We start from the raw sequence: 21,307 nt of genomic DNA, 5'->3' as shown, positions 1-21,307 counted from the left end.
GTGGCCTCAATACTTTGAAATATTTGGGAGCAAGAGAGAGAGAGAAAGAAATGAATAACAAATAAACAACAAACGAAACCAAAATATTGCTCCTTATGGTAAGCATGATGAAGAAGACACATTTATCCATAAAGAACACATCGATAATCTCATTTCTTTCTTGAAAATGCCAGTATGCGTGATTCTTGTTGGAGAACAGGTTCACATGGCCTTTGAGGTCACATGGATGATATTGAGCATCGCTGTTAATGAAACTCGGTGCATTTTCCCTAATTTTGATTTTAGTTTCTAAAATTTAGCATTCGTGAGCTAGTGCCTTTCCCTTTCCTAGATTATGTTGCTTGAAAAAAAGCCTGAGTCAATCCTTCATCTGTTTGCTGACAGAGTGAGGCCAAGAACACTAGTCCACTCCTTCTGTTACAATTCCCTTTACTGTTAGATAATGTTACCTATTGCTGCGCAATGCAAGGTTAGTGCACTTTTTAGATTTTAGCATAATCAAAAGAAGCATTTAAAAATACACTTCTATATTGGCACGTAAATGCAAGAGCTACAAATAACAACTGCCAATAACTCAGCAGATACACGACAACTCCCCCCACCACTTGGAAAAAGTTTTCAGTTCCACTTGCCTGTCTTCAAATAAATATGTTTGTTTTATGTCTATATTTTTATTTGACTAAAACTTAGAATCAGAAGCACGAAATGAAGTTAGAAAGTGGAAATTGTATGAACTCAACACAAAGATTGTCCATGATAAACGAAAAGACAAAAAGAATAGAAGAAACAGAAGAACTGCAGAAGAGTGGTAACCCTTAAATGTATTCAATATAAAGGATTGCTTCCAATAAGAGCTAAGTCTGCCATCTCCGTTGACTCTGTTCTTAGCTACACTTTGTGAACTGACTTCCAAGGAAAGCCATCATTCTCGCAATGGTTGTAGTTCCAACTTCAGCTTGAAAAGTCTGGAGGCTAAGAGGAAGTCAATGTTAGGTCACTCCTACTTTTGACTCAAGCTTCTTGGATTGTTTGGCACAATGCTTTACATTTTTTGGTCTTTCTTATTGTATTTCAAAACCAGAACACTTTTTCCTAGCCTTAAAACCAGCATTTATATAACTACCTCATTTTATTTCTTATCCTAATTAAAAAACAAAAAATGAAAACAAAAAAACACACACTTAAACATGTCTCTTCTAAAAATGGAGTCTGGATGACCTCAAAACATCTTGTCACTCAGACTTCAGGTCAAACGTCACCTCTTCAAGGGTAAGCTTAAGTTAGTTTTCGACCAACTTGCCTGCTGCTTCCTGTTTTACTTCCTAAAAGCACTTAGCACAATCAAAGATCATCTTGTCCACATATTACTTATCTGATATTTGTCTCTGTCGCTGAACTGGAAGCTCCAGGAAGTAGGGACCTTGACTAACTTGCAAAGTGCTTGGGATCTAATAAGAGCTTAATAAATTTCAGTTGAATGAGTGACTCTAGAATCCCTGAGGATTCCTAGGTCATTAGTTTACTTATTGAAATTCCAACACTCTGTATCAGATATGTGTAACTTGTCTTAACTTGTTTTAACTTCAGCCATTTCAATGACCATGACTGATGGTGGTGTATTTTGTTGTTCTGGTTTTGTATATATAAGAACTTTTGCAATTGAAATGACCAGGTGAAAAAATGAATGTGAATTTTATGTTGTCCTTGCTGTAAAGACTTGAGAAAATATTTTCCCTGTGAATCTGATCTTTGAAAAACATAAGTCTTTGTCACTCTTCCCTTAAATTTTCCTAGGAAATTCTCCTAAAACTGCAATGGCTTTTCTTGGTTTGGGGGTAAAGTCCACCTTTTGGCCCTGTTTCTGCTACTGCCCCTTCAGCCTCGTCCAGGACCACTTGTGCCAGGACTCATCCAGTTCCAGAGTTCCAGGATGTTGATGTTTTTTAGTTTCTCAAACTCATCAAACATTTTCTTACTTTCAAAACCTACACACATCCGTTTCCTTGGTACACTCTTCCCATTCTTTGTGTGGCTAATTCCCAGTTCTTTAGGTTTCAGATTAAATGTCACCTCCTCAAAGTGGTCTTCTCTGACACCCACTTCCCCATATCTAAGATAGTCCCCTTGTTATACTCCTGTAAGACTCTGTACTCTTCCTCCTTGGCGTTATTGCAATTAATAGTTTTATTTTATTTTATTTTATTGGAGTGTGTATGTATGTGTGTGCGCGCGTGTGCATATGTATTTTGGCGCAAGTGCATACGTGTATTTAATGTCTATCTACCTCACTTAACTGTATACTGTTTTGCTTATTGTTATATCTTCAACACTTAACTCAGGGCCTGGAACACAGTAGATTCCTTCTCAATAAATATTTACTGAAAGAAAATAGAATGAATGAATAAAATTCATCTTTGAATTCTTAATATTTAGCACAGAGTCTGGCATCTATAATGGGCTAAAAAGAATGGTGCACAACTAAAATTGGGTTAATGAAGAAATGAAATGTAAATCATGTTCTTTATGGGGAAACCGCGATTTGTTCATCAAAAGTAGAAACCCTGCTCTCACATACGAGCACGGCACTCTCTCTGTTCATTCATTTGCCTTCATTCCAGTTAACAGAATCTGCTCATCCAAGTAGAGTGGAGAAAAATTACCTGATTGCTTTGTCTGTGCAACACCAAACCATCCAAAAGAAAAGCGAGTTCCCGAGGCATTCTTCCTTATAGCTTATATACTTGATGTGGGTATCTTAAAAGAACAAATCTCTTTTCAGATGGATATTTGAGTAGACACAACCAGTAGAGGACTTTCCTCCAGGGACTTACTTTAGCTCTTAAACTGTATACATGGTACAAGCAACCTCAAGTGGATTATTATCTATAGAAGTGCAGAATTCCATCTCCCTTTGGCAAACCATTCAAACCCAGAAGTGTGTTTTACACATTCTGACAGAAGTGTCTATAATAACCAATTCTAACCTCCTTTCTTGCCACTTTAGCACCCAAAAGTATATGAAAAGAGTGCATGTTGAGGCTTCTTCTATTTATTATAAAATATCTCTTGGCTTAAAAACTCTTTTGACTATCAGTGAAAAAAGTAAATAGCAAGAGTTTCCTGGACTCTTACTCCTGTATCACAGATAGCTGAATGAAGATAACTGGACATTAGATGACTGTTTGATGCTGATATCTGCACATCTTTTATATAGGTCAATTTTTATGACAACCACTTGTACCAGCACAAACAAAGAGGGTCTGAATCCTTCTGGATGAGTAACAGGTGTATCAATGATCCATACTCTGTCACTGAGATTGGAGGTAGGCTTACAACGGCTCTTGCAAAGCTGAAGCCACCCTTGGAGACTGCAGTAAAGAGAGAGAGGAGAGAATGAGAGTCATCTTGGCTTTGTGCTGGGGCATGACTAGGGGGCATAAGCAGAGCCTTCATTCTGGAGGGGGTCGTGTATGGAGTTACACATGTGTGGATGGCCTAGTAACCTATGGTGGCCACATCCACATTTTGGTAATGAGTGAGTTAGTGCTTTAGACTCTGAAGGAGAATGCCATTTTCTTGAGCTGAAAATATCCTGAGGATACTGCTGAAGGAAATATTCACTCCTTTCTTTGATTTCAATGAGCATGGACTTCCTATATGAAAGAATCTTTTTAGATGTTTTCTCTTTTCATTGGAAGTTCATTTACTGGCCCTGATGTTGATCGGCTTCTCTTGGTAAAGTCTCTTGTGTTTCAAATGACAACAAAAACAACAACAACAAAGCTAAATATGATTTAAGCTAAGAAAAGCAGAGAGCTGAAAACTTTCTTCCTATAGCCATGCCTTCCAACTTCTTCAGCAAGGTCTGCTTCACTTGGAATGTGATTTCCGAGAACTTTACATTTCTCAAATGCTGCTAAATTGCTCCATGCATTTATTTCTTGAAGCCTCAGTCGAGATAGCACCGACTTTCAGTCTCATAGCAATTCTTCTCAAGGTAATGGACAAAAGTCATTTCCACTTGAAGTCCAGTCCTTCTAAATGAATCATACAACATGGTTTTTATTTCATTTTTGTCAGAATGACTCTAAGAAGATGACCTTCTGATCATGAGGTCAGAGCTAATGGTTGCATCCAATCACTGGACCCAACTCCAAGTCTATTGGCTCAAAGATTTCTCAGTGATGCGCGGTCCACTCCATCAAGCATGGATGCAGCCCTCCTGGTTTGGCAGCCTCCACTCCCAAACACACTTCAGATCCATTGTCAGTGTAAGGATAGAATAATTGCCATGAAAAGGAAGAGGGAATAGTCATGTCACTTTGTCATGGCTCTTTTGAAATCTTACTGCACAGAATGAAGAGACTTCTGCTCTGAGGGGCCTGAAAGTTCTTTGATTAGTCCCTAAATCTGCCCTCTGGGAAAAAAAAAAGGAAACTTTCTATTTTTCTAGGTGAACCTTGGCTTCATCTTCTGGGCGGTTCTTTCTTTCCATTATTCTCCTTGGCCACATCTGAAGTGTGTGGTGAGAAGCTTGTCCTTTCAGTGAGCTATACAGTGGTCATAGTTCTTCCTGCTAGTGCATATCCTGGGCTTGTCCCAGTCCTTTGCCAACCTGCTATCTGAATGAAGAACAGTCCAAGGTCCTATGCACAGTAGAAGCTTGTCCTTTCAGTGAGCTATACAGTGGTCACAGTTCTTCCTGCTAGTGCACATCCTGGGCTTGTCCCGTCCTTTTCCAACCTGCCATCTGAATGAAGAACAGTCCAAGGACCTATGCACAGCAGGACTAGACATGGGAAGGATCCTGGATCTCTGAGTGGGAAGGTCACTTACTGTAGAAGAGGCCTACACTGGACATTGACCGGAGGAAGAAATGAACTTTCATCGTGTTTAGCAGCTGAAATGTTAGGACTGGAGCCTTGAACAATCATACGCTTTTGTTTTTCAGTTCAGGCTTGAGATTTCTTTGGCAGTACAATTGTCTCAAAAAAGTAGCAGCTTCTATTCTGTTTGCTCTCGTCAGTTCTAACTGCTTGTAATCACATCCAGAGTCCTTTTCTAGACACGTTCTCAAATATGATGTTTCGATTTGCTTCTTTGTTCTGTGGCCTCTCCCTCCTGATTTATTGGTGACTATCTTGAGGCTATTTGAAACAACAGGCTTGGATGGGGATGTCACACCCTCTTGGTGTCACCCTTTACCACCTGAGGTGTGCTGAAGAGTGAGTGACTTTATAAACTGAGAAGTCTCACTGGACTTTTTATACTCAGAATCCTTTCTGATTTTATCTCTTGATATTTCATGGCCAGAAGCAGTTGGCGTTTCCAAACCTGCAAGACTTTATTTCTCTTTGAGATTTCGCATTCTCTTCAGTTTCTGCTTGAGAACCATTCGGTTCTCACCCGAACTCACCTCTTTCTTGTAACACCGTATTAAAGACAGTCGTAGTGCCTGCTACACACCATCACTCTCTTTCCCCAGGCACGAGGTCTGCCTTCCAAGTTGATTCAGAGCACAGACTCTCTTTAAATACAACGAAACATGCCACTATTGATTTGAAAAAGCATCTTAATTTGTACCCTTGTTTCTAACCATATTGTACTTTTCTTTCGGGACAGCTAAATTAAATGTGTTATGTTGACTTCCCAGGATTTTTGTTTCCATCTGTCAATGTCCTTTAATACAAAGAGAGGTTATGGGGTAACTTTACATTTTGTAAGGTTATTTTTGAAGATATACAAGGGCAAGTTTGATCTGTGCATCCACATCCCAGCTCTTTACTTCTCACTTGGAGGAACAGAAACCTAAGGGTTCCTGAAAAACAGGCTTTCCTTTCAGGAGAAATTTCCAAGATATGCCATGAACAAATACTCTTTCGGTCTTGTTTCTTCCCCCATCGCTTAAGTGCAAATAGACTGTATTTGAAGAGAATAGGGAAGAGCAAGGTTTCCCCACAAGGGGATTTCGAGGTGCTGTGAACGCCAGAAATAATCAGTGCAGGAGTTTGTCACTGCAGGCTGTCACGTCTCACAGTGGGAGTCATGGGCTAGTCTGCTTGCTAAACTACTGCTGATCTATGACTGAAGCTGTGCTTCCTTTAAAATAAATCTTGTTCTTCTGTACCCCATGTGTTTCTAAGCCCCAGGAGCACCTCACGGATGTAGACTCATCTTTTCTTCTTGCAGTAATGTTACTGCCAGATTCTTAGTAATCAGCCCATTTCTGAGGCTGTTGATTCACCTCTTCCCTCTGAATACGAGTTAAATGCTCTAGTTCAATTGGCTTTGTGAGATTACTATAGACTATTTCAGTGGGACTTTAAAAATTAATCTCTGATTCCAAGGTATAAAGACCTCAGTAGAGAGTAAAGGATTCCTTTGTGTCAGGCAGGCAACAAGTGTCTGTCCAGCCTCCAAAGTCCAGATAAATTTGTACCTGAACCCAGGGTGAAAAATCATCTATTCATCAGCTCACACTGCAAACCTTTTCACCTGTGACACTGCTAGCAAGGGACCCACAGGTACCATGTAATCAGTCACTCATTTCTGTGCAGGCGTTTCAGTGATTTACTGAAAATATCATCAGTGAATGAGCTGAGGTGTTTAGACCCAGTGAGCTTTTCCCATTGAAAGGATAGTTGAGTTCATCCTTATGGAGACATCAGCATAACATTCTTCTAGCCTTTACAGCACTATTTAAAAATTGCAGCTTCAGCAGATTGAATATTCCTCCAGGAGTCCTCAAAGTTGAGACAGCAGCAAACCCGAAGCACTACTGTTTGCATGAAAGTAAGCTCCAGGGTCTTCCTGTCGTAATGTCATAATGATTTAGACTCCACCTCCTCTAAAGGAAGCACACACACACACACACAAACACACGGTGAGAACTGAATCGAGGTTGGTGGGATGCGCCATCCTATCTCTGAGGGCTCAGTGGGTGGCATCTAGTACCTGCCGAAGAGCAAGCATTGTACTGTCGACAGGTAATGAATGATTGCTGGTGAGAAATAACAGGATATCCAGCGAGAAGAGGTTGAGAAGAATACACTCTTGCTGGAAGAGTTAAGAGCAAGCTTCTCATGAGAAAATATGGGAGACGATTGAGAAGGGACCAGAAGAACGGAGAACTGTTAAGACTCCACTTTCTCGGTTTCTGAACTGAACTTTCGCTCACAGCCGGTGAAGCAGGCTCCCTCCCACACCGTGCTCTCCCCCCCTGCCGCTGTGCAGTCTGTTAAGTAAACAGAGACTTTACACCGAGAAAGGAACATTTCTCTATTTTGGCTATGAGTTGTTATTTTTAAAGCTTTATCCTCCAAACATTTCCTCCTATCTTTATTTTTTTCATGAGAAAGAAAATGTGCTACTTAAAAAAAAAAAATTTAACTCTAGGACAAGAAAAACTCACTTCTAGTATGCAATTCTGATTAAGGCCAACGCACCCTGCACCCTTCGGTGTGACACCGTCTCTTCAGCAAGGTAGCTTTCAAAGTTTTCTCTCTGCTTATGTAGAGCTTTCGTGCTTTCCATAGTCAAAGCAAAATAGACCATGGCATTTGTCTCCTGGATGTTTCAGGTCCATAAGCCAATCTCCCCCATGACATCTATAGATTTATCTATTTATTAATGTATCTATAGCTAGTAGGTAAATAGGGCGCTACTGTGTGCCACACAACATTCTGAGTCCCTTATATAAAACCTCATTGACCTTTACCTGAGAATATTATGACAATTGCTTCAATGTTGATGTGGGTTAAATCTGGAGATCCTGACAATATTTGTAAGAGACTTTCTTTCTACACCTTTTTTGGGGGAACGTATCTTGTATTTCCCTCGTTTTCTTTCTTGTCTGTCTGGCCTCTATTATGAATCTCTTTATTAACAAGACCCATGGCTTTCTTCTCTTTACCCTAATGTCTAGCACAAAATCTGGGTATAATGAGTCCCCAGTAAATCTTTTTGAATGAACTAAAGTGAAGCAAGAATGGGAGACAAAGAAAACTTTATTGTCGAAATTCTTTCTTCTGGCATAGGTGGTGTTGGTTGACGAGTCCTAAGTCTCCTGTTAGGAAAATAGGAAAATAATACTAACCTTAGAGAACAGTTGTAAGAAGTAAATAAATTTATCAAAAGTACCTCGCATTTTTCAAGTCAGTGAAAGATGGTTTATCCCATAAAAGTGTTAAGAAAAATGACTGGCAGCCTGGGCAAAATACTAAGCTGAATCCTTGTTCACATCTTACGTCACAGTAAACCCCAAACAATGCTTGCACAACTCTGTGAATGTGCAAAAGCTCATCGAACTGTGTACTTTAAATGAGTGAATTATGCGATGTGTGATTATATCTCAATAAAGTTGCTGTAAAAAGTAAATCCCCGAAGAGCAAAGCTTTAAACATAGAACCACGGAACTATACTGGAAGGAAACATAAGATTGTTTTTTATACATTATTGGAAGGGAGAATGAGCTTTTCAAGCAAGATATATTATTCTAAAGCCATAAATGAAAAGTTTGATAAATTTGATTATGTAATAATGAAATGTTTTGCAGAGAAAAATGCCAGAAACAAAATAAAAACAAAAACATAATGACCCATTAGAAAAATACTGAAAGCACACAGGATAAAAGGCTAATTAATATATAAAGAGCTCGATACAGACTAATACCCAACAGAAAAATATGGGCAAAGGACAAGAGTTGGCCTCTCAGAAAAAGAGCTTATACCAATATATTCTCCTACCAAAAGCCTGTAGGTACAAGTTCTTTGGGAACAATAATTGAACTATTTATCAAAATTAAAAATATGAGTCCTCTGATATAGCGATTCTACTTCTAGGAATTTGTTCTATAGCTATCTATACATGTGCCTAAACACATAAACGAAAGGATAATCACTGCATGAGATATTTGTAACAGCAAAATACTTGAAATCAAACTAAATGTCCATCAGCAAAAATGTGGTTAAAGAAATTACAACATTTCGTTTAGTGAAAAACTATGCAGTTGTTAAAACCATTGATGAAGAACTCCAAGATATATATATTAATTAAAAACGAAACAAAACAAGGTCTAGACAATGCGTTTAGCATTCGTGTTTTAAATTTGTATATATTTCACAAATATATGTTTGCATATGCCCATGATATTTTAACTTCTTCCTCTCCACCTCGAACTTGTCATGCCCCAAATTCAGCTTGTGAACATAAAAGATGAGTAAGTTCCTCTCACATGCAGCGTCTCACTTAATTTCTGCAACAACTCTATGCAAAAGATATTGACACAGTTCTTTCTTTTTAAAATATTACATGTTATGAATTACGTGTCAGGTTATGAATGTTAAATCCTCGACGCCAAGGTTCTGTTGTACAGGGAAGAAGCCTAAACGTCTCATAATGATGTAGGCATCCTGTATCACTGGACCCTTTCCTTCTTTCCTATATTAACCTATATTAACACTGCTCTCCCTCTCCATATTTACAACCCCCTTTCAATGATGCTTTCACATCTACGTTTTCTTAAAGTGTCATCTCAAACGCCACCTCCTAAGTGAACCTTACCTGTCATCCTCGGCAGCATCAGTGGTTTCAGCCCAGCTAGAGCCCGTGGTCTCCAGAGTTTCTCCTCTACTTCGAAGGCACTTTATACAAACCTATTAGACTTGGTTATATTATTTCAAGGCCGTGAGCATTTTGAGAGTAGGAGCCCAGTTTTCATTCCCTTAAATACTACAATATCTAGAGTATAACAGCAGATCGGTAAAGATTCATTAGAAAAAAAATCATTGACTCAAATCTTACTCATTTTTGATTACCCATAGGTTGAAGAACTCTATATTTAACATGACAGATTTGGGGATTAAACACTATATGTCTTCTAAGAATTTGAACTGAAATGTTTTATTAATGGAAAATGAGTTTTTGTCTTGCCTTTTAGAATTCTAATGAATGTTCATGCTCTGTACAGAGAATGGGGTACTGTTTTTTGTTACAGATTTGGAGCCAGTAGATTTTTATAAATGTGAACTTTAGCATGTCTTCTGGAAGCTCCTCTGCCCTTTACTAGTTTTTTTAAATTTCTTTTTTCTGTGTTTTTATAGGAACCAGGGAAAATGTGTGGAGGGCATGGTGGAGATCTTTGACATGTTACTAGCTACATCATCTCGGTTCCGTATGATTAATCTCCAGGGAGAGGAGTTTGTGTGCCTCAAATCCATCATTTTGCTTAATTCTGGTGAGTTGATAATATGGGAGAATTTAATGCTGGGTTATGCGCAGAAAAGTTTATTTTTGTTTTCAGCCGGATACAAGCTACCTACAACAAAGGCATAATCATAAACTGAAAGAAACAACTGACAGACATTTAAAATAACCTACTGTCGTTGTAGACTGTGGAGGTAGAACCGCACTGGTCAAGTGTAGTGAGTGAAAAATAAAAATTAGACATTGAGTCAAATGACCTTTTTGTTGAAACATTTGCATTCTTTCGGATATTGATGATGTTTTTCTTAAACTGGTAGTGTATGTAGACATTACGTCTATCGATAGTTAGCAAGTCGACGAAGTGTCTTGTTAAGAAATTGTGACCAATTCTGAGCTCCAGATCATGAGAAAAAAGGCTTATTTGAGACAGATCAAGTTTTGGGTCAAAATTGATTAGCTGAAAAGTATGATTGGCTCAGAGATAGAAAATCCTGGTCCCAAAACTGAGGAAGATGGAATGTGGTAAATTGGTTCAGCTGAAAGAACAGTTTTCATTTGGTCTATGGTATCTAATTCAACTGTCCCCTCCTATTTGTTTATTTTGAGAGAGCTTAGCTGAGAGTGGCATCTTTTTTTTTTTTTTTTTGAGGTTGGCTGTTGTATAAAGAGTCATTTCAGGTCACCCAGATGGAAACTATGGCTCAGCCTGAATTAGCACCCTGACTCCTCCCTGCCCCCTCTAAGCACTAAATCGCGTCTGTGGGACCTGAAGCTCAACAACTGAGTGTCAGCTGCACAGGAGACGCCCTGAACTTTTTATGCCCATCCCGGCCCTAATTCATACCTCGGACCTCATTCTCACATAGAAATTGTAGCTATTTTGAAGACCTACGCCTGATTTAGATTTAGTTTCTTACATTATTAGGTATGGTTTTGAATTCCCAGCAGGTGGACAGCAGTTTTTGTTGGTCACATGTGTAGCGAGTAGGCACTTCCTCCTCTTTTCAGATGTTCCGTCTTGTTCCTGATGAATGCCAGTCCCTTCCCACCTCCCCTAACGATTTTCCACTTCTCTTCCCCACCGATGCTTGTAACCTATATCACTTAGTGGTCATCATAGTAATCATTCTCACTTATCAACAGATAAATGGAAATCTGTACTATTCCACTAGCCAAGGACTGAATTACGGAATGAAGTTACACGAAAAATAATGTAATCGACACTAAGGAAGTGATTACGACTCCATTCAAGTTTCTGGTTCTACTCACATGCATTGTGCTTTTCATTTTAGTCATTTGTCCTGTACATTGAGGGGTCTGGACCCCTCAATGGCTCTTTATGGGATGAGAGTTCTGGGAGCAGTGCCACTCGGCTGCACAGTGCCAGGTCCCGAACCTGCTCCTTCTTCAGTGGAGGGCTGGCACACGCTGACGGTTTTCGTGTGGCAATCTGTTAACTTCAGGGAAAGCGGGCCTATCAAGTGCTGGATCTTTTTTTCTCACTTTTACCAGGAAATAATACCCAAGACAGGAAATGAAATTAGCCGGAGTTGTCTAATCAATGCAAGTAGATGCTCTGATCTTGGTAACCAAACATCTTTTCTTTAGATTCCTACAGCCCATTTTTGAATAATTGTTTTATGACTCTCTTTTTAAAAAAACATTATTTAAAAAACAAAAGGCCATCATTTCGCCATCAAAATATTAGATTCACAGACCTAGGTTTTTTTTTTTTTTTTTTAATCCTAAAAACCTTTCAGCTCTCACAAGAAAGTCTTTTAGTAAAGACTGGCGGCAGATTCTCAAAAACAGTATTTCCCACTGCAGGATGTGGCCCTCCATCTGACTCCTCCTCACAGTAGCTTAACTTTCCTATTCTGACCTTGTTCTTCCTTCTCTCTCTCGGGATCTGCTGAGAGCTTCCTTGTACTTGAAGGGTTAGGGCGCTATTTTCGAAATACGAGCCACTGTATACTGACGGAGTTTATAGTTGTCTCTTTCGTGAGAGATCGGTGTGGAAGCTTGTCTATCTGTCAAGGATGGTGCTGCAGCCCAAGAGCAGTAACAAAACAGAAGCCGTCGCTCAGCCAGTGAAAAGCGAAATCACGTTTTTCACTCCAAAAGCGAGCTATGTTTTGCTCAAGCCGATCTGCTGCTGAGCACAGCTCTTCATATCTCATACTGGTCCTGAAAAACAGAATCAAAGAGGACAAGACTCTGAAACAGGATGGTATGGTACTAGCCTTTTTCAGAGGGGGAAAAAAAGCCATCAGACATGTGAGGGTTACCGTTATCGTTGCTCATGAGACAAATTACAAAGTGGCTCTAATTCCAGGGATCTCTGACAGAAGTTAAACTGGAAATAGTTCAGGAAACCTGAGCTAGAAGATGCTTTTCTGATCCCTAGGAAACAAGATCTCAGTGAATGGAAGAACCTTGGGTGTTATGTAGAGCCCCGTCACCAAAGTCTGAGAAGGGTGTGTTTACATTGGCCTTAACTTTGGGGCAGAGGCACAAGGGGAGTGGAAAGGTCGTTGTGAGGACCTGCTAGGAATGTATTTCTGGAAGTCTTGAGAGGGTCTCCCAAATGCTGTTTGGGAGTGGGAGATATTCCTCATGATTTCTGCCTCATTTAGAATAGTTTATTACTTTGCTTGCAAAAGCCTAGAATCATCCATAAGACAAGCTCTCTGTTTGTTTTTCCACTCCCCACCAAAGGAGAGAGGCGTTCTTGGTTAATCCAAAAATGCCTTAGCAAAAGTCAATGCCAGCTTCAAGGCATTCTGAGAACTAGCTGGATAGAGCTCAAGAGCAGGGCAAACGAGAACAGAGCAGATGAGCTCACTGCAAAAGGCTGTGAGAAGCAGCAGTGGGAGAGAACGGAGCTACAGAAGGGGACCAGGAAAGAGGTTCTGTGCCTGTTTACAGCATTTTTTTTCCTGTATGACTTCGATTCTTCTTTATAAGTCCAATATATCTCACTCTTCCAGGTTCCTCTCTGATCTCGTCTCGTTCAGGAAATCTTGCTACTACCCAAGTCCATAATGAGCTTTCCTTCTCTAGGCTATTTTAATTCTTAAAGCCAGTCCTGTATAATGCAGCATTTGGTCAGTTGGTTGCCTGATTTCATTCATTTGTTCAATAATTTCATTCATTTGTCCAATAATTCATCACTATTGCATTCCTACTGTAAACTTTATGCCAAATATACAAAAATGAATGACACAGTTTTTTTGTTTGTTTGTTTTGTTCTTTTAGTTTTTGAGTTTAACCTGGCTTGAATCTTTATGCATGTGTGTCCCAATTTCCCTATAAACCATTAATGCTTCCTTTTTCATCTTCCTCACAGCCTTTTGTCTGTGAACTGTCAATAACTTTTACACCATTCGGTCATTTAATAGATGCTTATTTGCTGGGTAGGACCAGGAGGACCTGGAAAGTCCCCATGTTCCCAAAACATATTGTCCTTTTCAGTGTATTGTGGATCTGGATAATATCAAACTATTAAATGGAAAAAAAACTATGTCTATTTCCTTGGGTTACCATGAGCTAAAGGGGAAATTGTGTTTAAAGTGTCTCATGCAGTTCTTGGAGCATAGGCCCTCAGTCAGTGACAGCTGTCATCATCACTCATCATCATTCATCTCTGGCTTAAACGGAGTCGGTTCATGCCTTTTTCAACATAATTAGGTGCTTTTAGTTTAGAGGCCTCCTGCTAGGCTTACAAATACGCGGGGACTCCCAGGTAATAAAAAAAATATAGAGATTGTGATTGTTCCCCCTGAGACTTTGTCATCGTGCATTGATTTATATTGAGAGAAATTTTAGATTTACCTCATGGATAATAATTGCCTGTCATTTGAACCTTAATATTGGCCGACCTCAGTGGAAACTGCTGTGAGCCTTTGACAATCCCGTGTGCTCATTGACCACTTCGCTGCTTCTTCTTATCATCATCCCCGCATACGTGACTCTCATAACTGCCTCGGAATCCACTCTCGTTTAGAACACTACCCTTTGGGTGAGTGTTTTTCAAGACGCAGAAAAATTCACAAGTCAAAGCTTAATGTGTAGAAATCTACAATCTCTCATAAATCTGCAGTTTGGCCTTCAAATTCAATTTCGATACTTATTTCTACTCCTTTTCTGAACCCCTTCCTGACCACACTTCTTCTTGTTCCCCAGTAATTCCGAAGAGCCTTACACACTTCCCTCCAGCTGGCTCCCTGGAGAGCCTGCCAGCCCCCTGACTCAGCATCTCTGTTTTCTGTTTCACAGTGCATCCTCTTTGCTCTCTCGACTCACAAACCACCTCCAATTACCCGACGCCTCCCCTGTGCTGGCTGCGCCCGGCATTACCTTCAGCAGCTCCAGGCGTTGCTCCCGAGACATCTCATGTTGTAGAAATGCCATACCCCTGATTTCCTGTTCATCCCAAACTGATTTGCAGACAGTACTCTTTCAACGACTGGAATAATAAAGAGCTCAAAACCGTAAGCCAAAACATTAAAGGAAAATCAGGATCCCAGAAAGAACTATGGCAACAGTTGTAACGTGTGTACCCTGGTGTTTACTCAGAGGAGAAAGGACATGGAATGGCAAACAGGAGCATATACATTAAACATAAACGTAAAAACAGTGCCAGCTGTTGTCTGTCATCTCGTTCTGCAATGTTTATATGGAGTATCTGGCTATCTTGCTGACTTGATGAAACATATAATGCTGACGCTGAGGACATCCACTTAATATGTATTCCTCAGAGGCCACTCTCTGGTCAGAGAAGCACTTATTTCATGATTAATTATCACAAGCTCTCATCACAAAGAATATTTCCTCTTTCCAGAGCCGAATTCTTTGCGCTCTCTTTCTGTTAATTATTAGACAATTACTTAGAGCATTTGTATTTTTTAAGTTTAGAAATAAGACGATGATTCAGAGTCCCTATATTTAGATAAAAGAACATCGTAAAAATCCATATATTTAGATAAAAGAACATTATTAAAACATATTGACCTTGAACATTGAAGATGATTAATTCTCAGCAGGCGGAGGTTTCTGATAGGCACAGGCCTTGAAATCACAAATAGGCATGTTGTCAGGTGTGCCCACTGCTGTCGCAGTGAAGATTTAATTATATTAGCTCTTGAGCTCTTTGTGATGCCAAGCTTCCTCTCCAGGGAGCCTCCTTATTATAATTATTTTGAGATAAATGGCATTTCATGGTTATTAAGTGGTTCATCATCTTCTATGCTCTGGCTGGCTGGATTCTATAGGCAGTCACTTATCTCTAGGAGCTTTACCCTGCTATCAGCTTCTGGTGTGACCAGAAACAAGCCTCATGGGATCTGTTAATTTCCTGAAAACTCGATGTGGCATGGACTTTGTCATCAGAGAGGCCTGGCATTCAAAAGAGGCAACTCTGCCATTGACTTAGTGGGAGACAGCCTCTGATAAGCTCCAGAGCCTCATGGAAAATGGAAATAATAAAAGCGAATTCACAGAATTGTTACGACTATTGAAAGAATGACCACATAGTAACTGGCACATGATAGATGCACACAACAGTTAGTTTGCTTTATCTGTGCTCTCCAAATACAAACCCCTGGCTTTCATCTCCATAAAAGAATTCCTATGATCTTCTTAGCAAATAATAAATTTCTGCCTGGAAATTCTGAGATGAGACTTCACGTCTCCCATTTGGGGTTAAAAAAAACCCCACATTTTCATAACAAGGATGTCCTTCTTGTGAACGTGCTAGTCTCAGGCCACAGATAGGGATTGGGAAGCATTCTGCATTGTGTTCCAGAAGCCTCTTGGAACTTATCAGGAACCAGGGAAATCGACCCAGTGCCTGTAGCCTGGGGAAGACCTGAGTGGTCCTAATGTGAATTCTTCAGAGGGTCAAAGGCAGCAGCCGCTGGGAAAGTAGAAATTGTTGCAACATTCTGGATCTTAAGAGCAGTTTTCCATTCCTGTTGAGAACCTCAGGGCGAGGAGCGTTTGTTTATCATTTTGTACTCTCAAGAGCACCTACGAAGGGGAACCCATCTCCTAGGTCCTTGATTCAACAACCATGTTGGCCTGCCTTCTCTAGGGTCTAGAAATTATGTAAATAGGTGTTCTTAAGTTTGAATGATATTCAGATCCATTAAAAAAGGAAAAAATATGCCACAGACTCCCCCAGGGCTGACTTAAAATGTTCTTTGTATAATACATTTACATGTATTATGATGCTGCTTGAATAAAAGGACAATCAAGTATAAACTCCATGTTTCTAGCTCTTATAGAAACGTAAAACCAAAACAAATTCACAAATTAAATACAAACTAAAAAGCAGACTGATGACAGTGTTTTGGCAGAAACTGAGCTGCTGTTTGCACCATGCCCTGTGCGTACCATTTAGTGGCTAGTCTACTAGTTGCTCTTGGGATGACTCGGTTCCCCCACCACTTGCCAGGCTCCAGAACAATTGCAAAACCTTTATTTGCACAGCATGCTGTGACGTCACTGGCTTTGGCAAGAGCACATCATTTATGTATTTCATTTGCTCCTGTGCTATATTTACTCATCTGAAATACTTACACTATAACTGTTCAATTTGAAGGCAAACTCAACAATACAAAAAAAAAAAAAAGATCACTCCAATTGAAAAATGGGCAGAGGACCTGAACAGACACACTTCTCCCAAGAAGACATACAAATGGCCTACAAGCATATAAAAAAAATGCTCAATTTCACTAGCTAGTAGGGAAATGCAAATCAAAATCATAATGAGATACCACCTCGCACCTGTTAGAATGGCTATTATCAACAAGACAGATAGTAATAAGTGTTGGAGAGGCTGTGGAGAAAAAGGAACCTTCGTATACTGCTGGTAGGAATGAAAACTGGCACAGCCACAATGGAAAACAGTATGGAGGTCCCTCAAAAAACTAAGAATAAAATTACCATATGACCCAGCAATCCCTCTTCTGGGCATTTACCCCCAAAACTTGAAAACATTTATTCACAAGGATATGTGAACTCTGACGTTCACAGCAGCATTATTCATGGTGGCCAAGACATGGAAACAACTGGAGTGTCCTTCGATAGGTGATTGAATGAAACAACTGTGGTACATATATACAATGGACTATTACTCAGCCATTGGAAGAGATGAAATACTGCCATTTGTGACATGGATGGATCTTGAGATTATCATGCTAAGTGAAATAAGTCAGACAGAAAAAGTTGAGAACCATATGATTTCACTTATATGTGGGATATGAAACTGAGAGCAACGAGCAAGCATGACAAATGAACAGAGACTCATGGACACGGACAGTAGATCAGTGGTTTCCAGAGGGAAGGGGGAGAGAGAGAGAACAGACAGAGAAAAAAGGGGTCGAATATATGGCGACAGAAGGAAATTTAACTTTGGGTGGTGAACACACAATGCGGTATACATATGACGTATTATTGAATCGTACACTTGAAACCTATATGATTTTATTAACCGATATTGCCCCAATAATTTTAATAAAAAATTCCATAAACAGGAAAAAAATTTGAAGGCACTCATAAGCATGGGTGGGAGGTGTTAATTAGGAAACTGTCAAAGGTTACATGAATATCTAGATGAGTGTGTCTCAGTTCTCCACACATTTCAGTCATCTGGGGGTCTTAAAAAATATCCCGACGTGGGGACCCGCCTCCAGAGATTCCGATGCAATTTGCTAGAGCAGGGCCTGAACATCGGTAACTGTTTAAAGCTCCCACTGAGACTCAGCTCTCACCAGGATTGCAAACCATTAATTTAACTGATGCGGAACGTTCCGATATTAATGCCTTAATGATATTTTTAGAATATCATTAGGATGAAAACCCAAAGATGTTAAATTCTGAAAGACAATTTAAGGGCCTTTGCAAACCTGTCTTCACATCTTAGGAATATGCAGAATCTAGTTTGAAAACTATTGTGAGAAGATGATAAAATTTCAACTAAATCAAATAGTTCTCTAGTATATTATAAAACTAAGCATTCTGCAAACTACGAGGGAACCTTTGCTCATGCTTAGAACTGTGCCTGGTGCTGGAGGCAAACAAATCAGTAAGATTTGCTTCTGTTACATTCTGAGTTGGGCAGGGGACACAGACAATTAACTAATTGCTTCAATATTGTGAGATAAGGTCTGTGATAAAGGCAAGCACTGAGTGCTGCAGAGACACTACAACAGGGTCCTCATGTGAGGACGGCTTCAGCTGAGTCTCGAGGATGAGTAGGACTTAGCTGAAGTGAGAAGACAGGCAAGGAGGAAGGTTCTGGCTTCACCATTAAACTAATAGCGAGAGTCTCGTTGAGTCGCTGGACCTCTCTTAACTGGATTCCTCACGTGGAAATGATGCTGTTAACTGGATAAGTTTGTTATGACATAATGAGATAGCTTAAAAACAAGCTAATATCATTATTACTATTATGACCTTTTTCTTTTTTTTTCTTTTTTTTTTTAAGGGGAAATACTTACATCCAACAAGGTTTTGGTGTCAGGGTCTCCCCGTTCTAACCAAAACACTAGAACTACACTCAGGCCCTATAATTGGAAGGGCCTTAGATGCACCCCCTGCCCTCATGGCTGGTATACGGAACTATAGTCTGCAAGTGTGTTGATTTTTGAACCAAAGAAAATCATGAGAAAACAACAAAGTCTTGCCGATTTCTTGAGCTCAGAAGTGAAATAAAGTCTTGTTTCGCAATGGGTTTTTCTTTCTTCACAGATACTTATTGAACAAGTAAAAGCCATAATAGAATATGTATGGTTTCTGGAAACATTTAAGGGGAACGTAGACTGTCCTGTAACATTTTGAGTTCAAGCCAAATATCCCTGCATTTAGATTGAAGATTCACTCGTGGCCCCATGACCAAGTTCAATGGCTTCTTTTGGATTGAAAGAAAGAAGGAGAAACGAGCTCCCTGCTCGGACTTCCAGCTTTGCCTGCCCCTCCCATGGTGTCATGGACCATTGCATCAGCTTCAGCCTCCTTCGACTTTTTCCCAGAGGGCATAGGATGACTTTTGTATCTTGAGATAAACTGAGGTCACCTCAGCTCTATTTTCGCAGAGTTTTTACTTTATATCTACTCGTTAGATTTTATTTTTCTTCTGGCATATACAAAAGGCAGCAATACCCCACCAAACTGAGTCATATCCATGGCTTTAGAAAGGAGCTACTATGAGCTTAACTACCATTTTTTGAGGATTTACTACTTTCCAGGCATTGTGTTAAGTGCTGAAAGTGCGAAGTTGCCTCGAGTGGCCTTATTATGACATGGGAGATGGTCGCACCTACGTTGGGGTTTGCATGAAGTGGAGCGTACGGACTGCCCTCCGGGGCCTAGGTGCTCCAGCAGGTGACTCGGTGGTTGGACCAAAAGAGGTTAATAGTCGTTGTGATTAGGAAGGCAGTGCTTACCTCAGGGACTTCATGGTCTAAAGATAAAGGCAGGTATAAAAAGAGAACTATTCTTTTTAAAAAGAAAGTTGGGACTACGAAATATAATAGGTTCAGTTTACATCCATGAAGAATAAAATATGTATTTTTTTTTTTTTAGGTGAGGCAACCCTTGGTTGACCTCACAGATTGCAAGGAACTTGTCAGCTTACAATCCTTTATTTATTTTTATTTTTTAAATTTTTTACACCTACAGCACCTGGTCTTCCTAGGTGGTCTCCCATCCAACTACTAACCAGGCCCAACTCTGCTTAGCTTCTGAGATCAGACGGGATTGGGCTTGTTCAGGGTGGTATGGGCGTAGACTAAAATATGTATTATTAAGGAAATAAACAACAACCCAAAGTTAACCAGCTATGTGGACATTTTGATGAATCATATTGCAATACAGTACAAGGGACTCTAGTTCCAAGTTTAAACCTCCTTTCTGCTACTTCTGAGTTATGTGACTTTGGACATGTTGCTTAAGCCTTTTGTTCTCTATTTCTTGGTCCATAAAATAGAGAGCATAATAGTGCCTACCTGTGAGTGTGAGTTAACTCTTAGAACAATCAATGCCTACGTAAGACTGATACTCAATTCGTGTTAGGTACTAATTTCTTCTTGTCATACTAATATTCATATTTATATTTATGCATTTTAATTAAGATAATACATATGTACTTTCTTTAAAAATAAGATTTTAAATGGCTGCATAATTATTCATGAGGACATAACATTATGTATATGTCTTTTGCCCACTTTTGATGTTTACTTTGGATATGTTTCTAGAAGTGGATTCACTGGATGAAAGGGTATAAATATCTTTAAGGCTCTTGATACATAGTGCCTGCTCCAGAAAGCTTTCTTTATCAAATTACCCTTTCACATAAATGTAACCTTATCATGTAACCTTATTATGCAAAGTGGAAGAGAGAGGTGGGAGCATCAGTTAAATCAATGGTTTGCAATTCTGGTGCGAGCTCTCAGTGGGAGCTTTAAACAGGTACCTCCATCAAATTAGGAGAGCCATACATGCCCAAAGCAGAGAATTTGGAAAATACAGGAAAACCACCCCCCAAAAATAATAATAATAATGTCCCAAGGAATTATAATTTCACCACACAAAAGTAATCACTGTTAATATTTTGGTGAAAGTTCTTAATTAAAGAATCTTCTAGAAGATGCCTGTGTACGCCAGCTCTTTGCTCCACTCCATCTTGTATCGTGTTTTGAAAAGCTGGATTGCTAACTCATTCCAGGAAAATTATTAGTTTTCTCAAATATCTCAGGAGGCGAGTCCATTGGCAGTCGTTTCTCGTTTCTCAAAAACCTTGAAGTTAGGAAATTCTTTGTGTAGCGTTGGAGCCCTGGGCCAGGAGTGAGGTATATTTGGGTTCTAGTTCTAGCTCTGCCACTTATTTACAGATGACAAGGTGACCTCGGGCAAGTCCAGCCAGCTGCCCTGCCTGAAACCCCTCCCAGTTCGAGTGTCCCCTAGCCCGGGTTCCTAAACTCTCTGAGCCTCTGTTTCCCAATGATTGAAATATTTAGAGTGGATCAACAGGAGTTTTTTTTTTTTTTACATTAAAAATTTTTAATTTTATTTATTTATTAATAGACTGTTTTCTAAGAGC

At 39.7% G+C, this 21,307-nt stretch overlaps 1 protein-coding gene and 1 pseudogene across 11 annotated transcripts in view; one reads left to right on the top strand and one right to left on the bottom strand.

The window, feature by feature from the left end:
• Nucleotides 1-21,307, top strand: part of ESR1 (estrogen receptor 1) — a 305,928-nt gene that overhangs the window by 269,282 nt on the left and 15,339 nt on the right. For 9 of the 11 annotated variants that reach the window (XM_006915762.3, XM_015592380.2, XM_015592376.2 and 6 more), the window contains one exon: nt 10,101-10,234. In XM_006915762.3, coding sequence (XP_006915824.1) covers nt 10,101-10,234 — 134 coding nt within the window. Of the gene's footprint in view, nt 1-10,100; nt 10,235-11,346; nt 11,689-14,481; nt 14,845-21,307 lie in introns of those variants that run through there. The other 2 variants (XM_015592379.2, XM_015592381.2) reach the window with 2 other exon arrangements.
• Nucleotides 19,879-19,997, bottom strand: LOC112482867 (annotated as a pseudogene).

This window comes from Pteropus alecto, unplaced genomic scaffold (assembly GCF_000325575.1).
Source record: "Pteropus alecto unplaced genomic scaffold, ASM32557v1 scaffold176, whole genome shotgun sequence".
Taxonomy (NCBI): Eukaryota; Metazoa; Chordata; class Mammalia; order Chiroptera; family Pteropodidae; genus Pteropus; species Pteropus alecto.
Note: the sequence above shows the minus strand (reverse complement) of the source record. Positions and strands in the feature narration are given on the sequence as shown.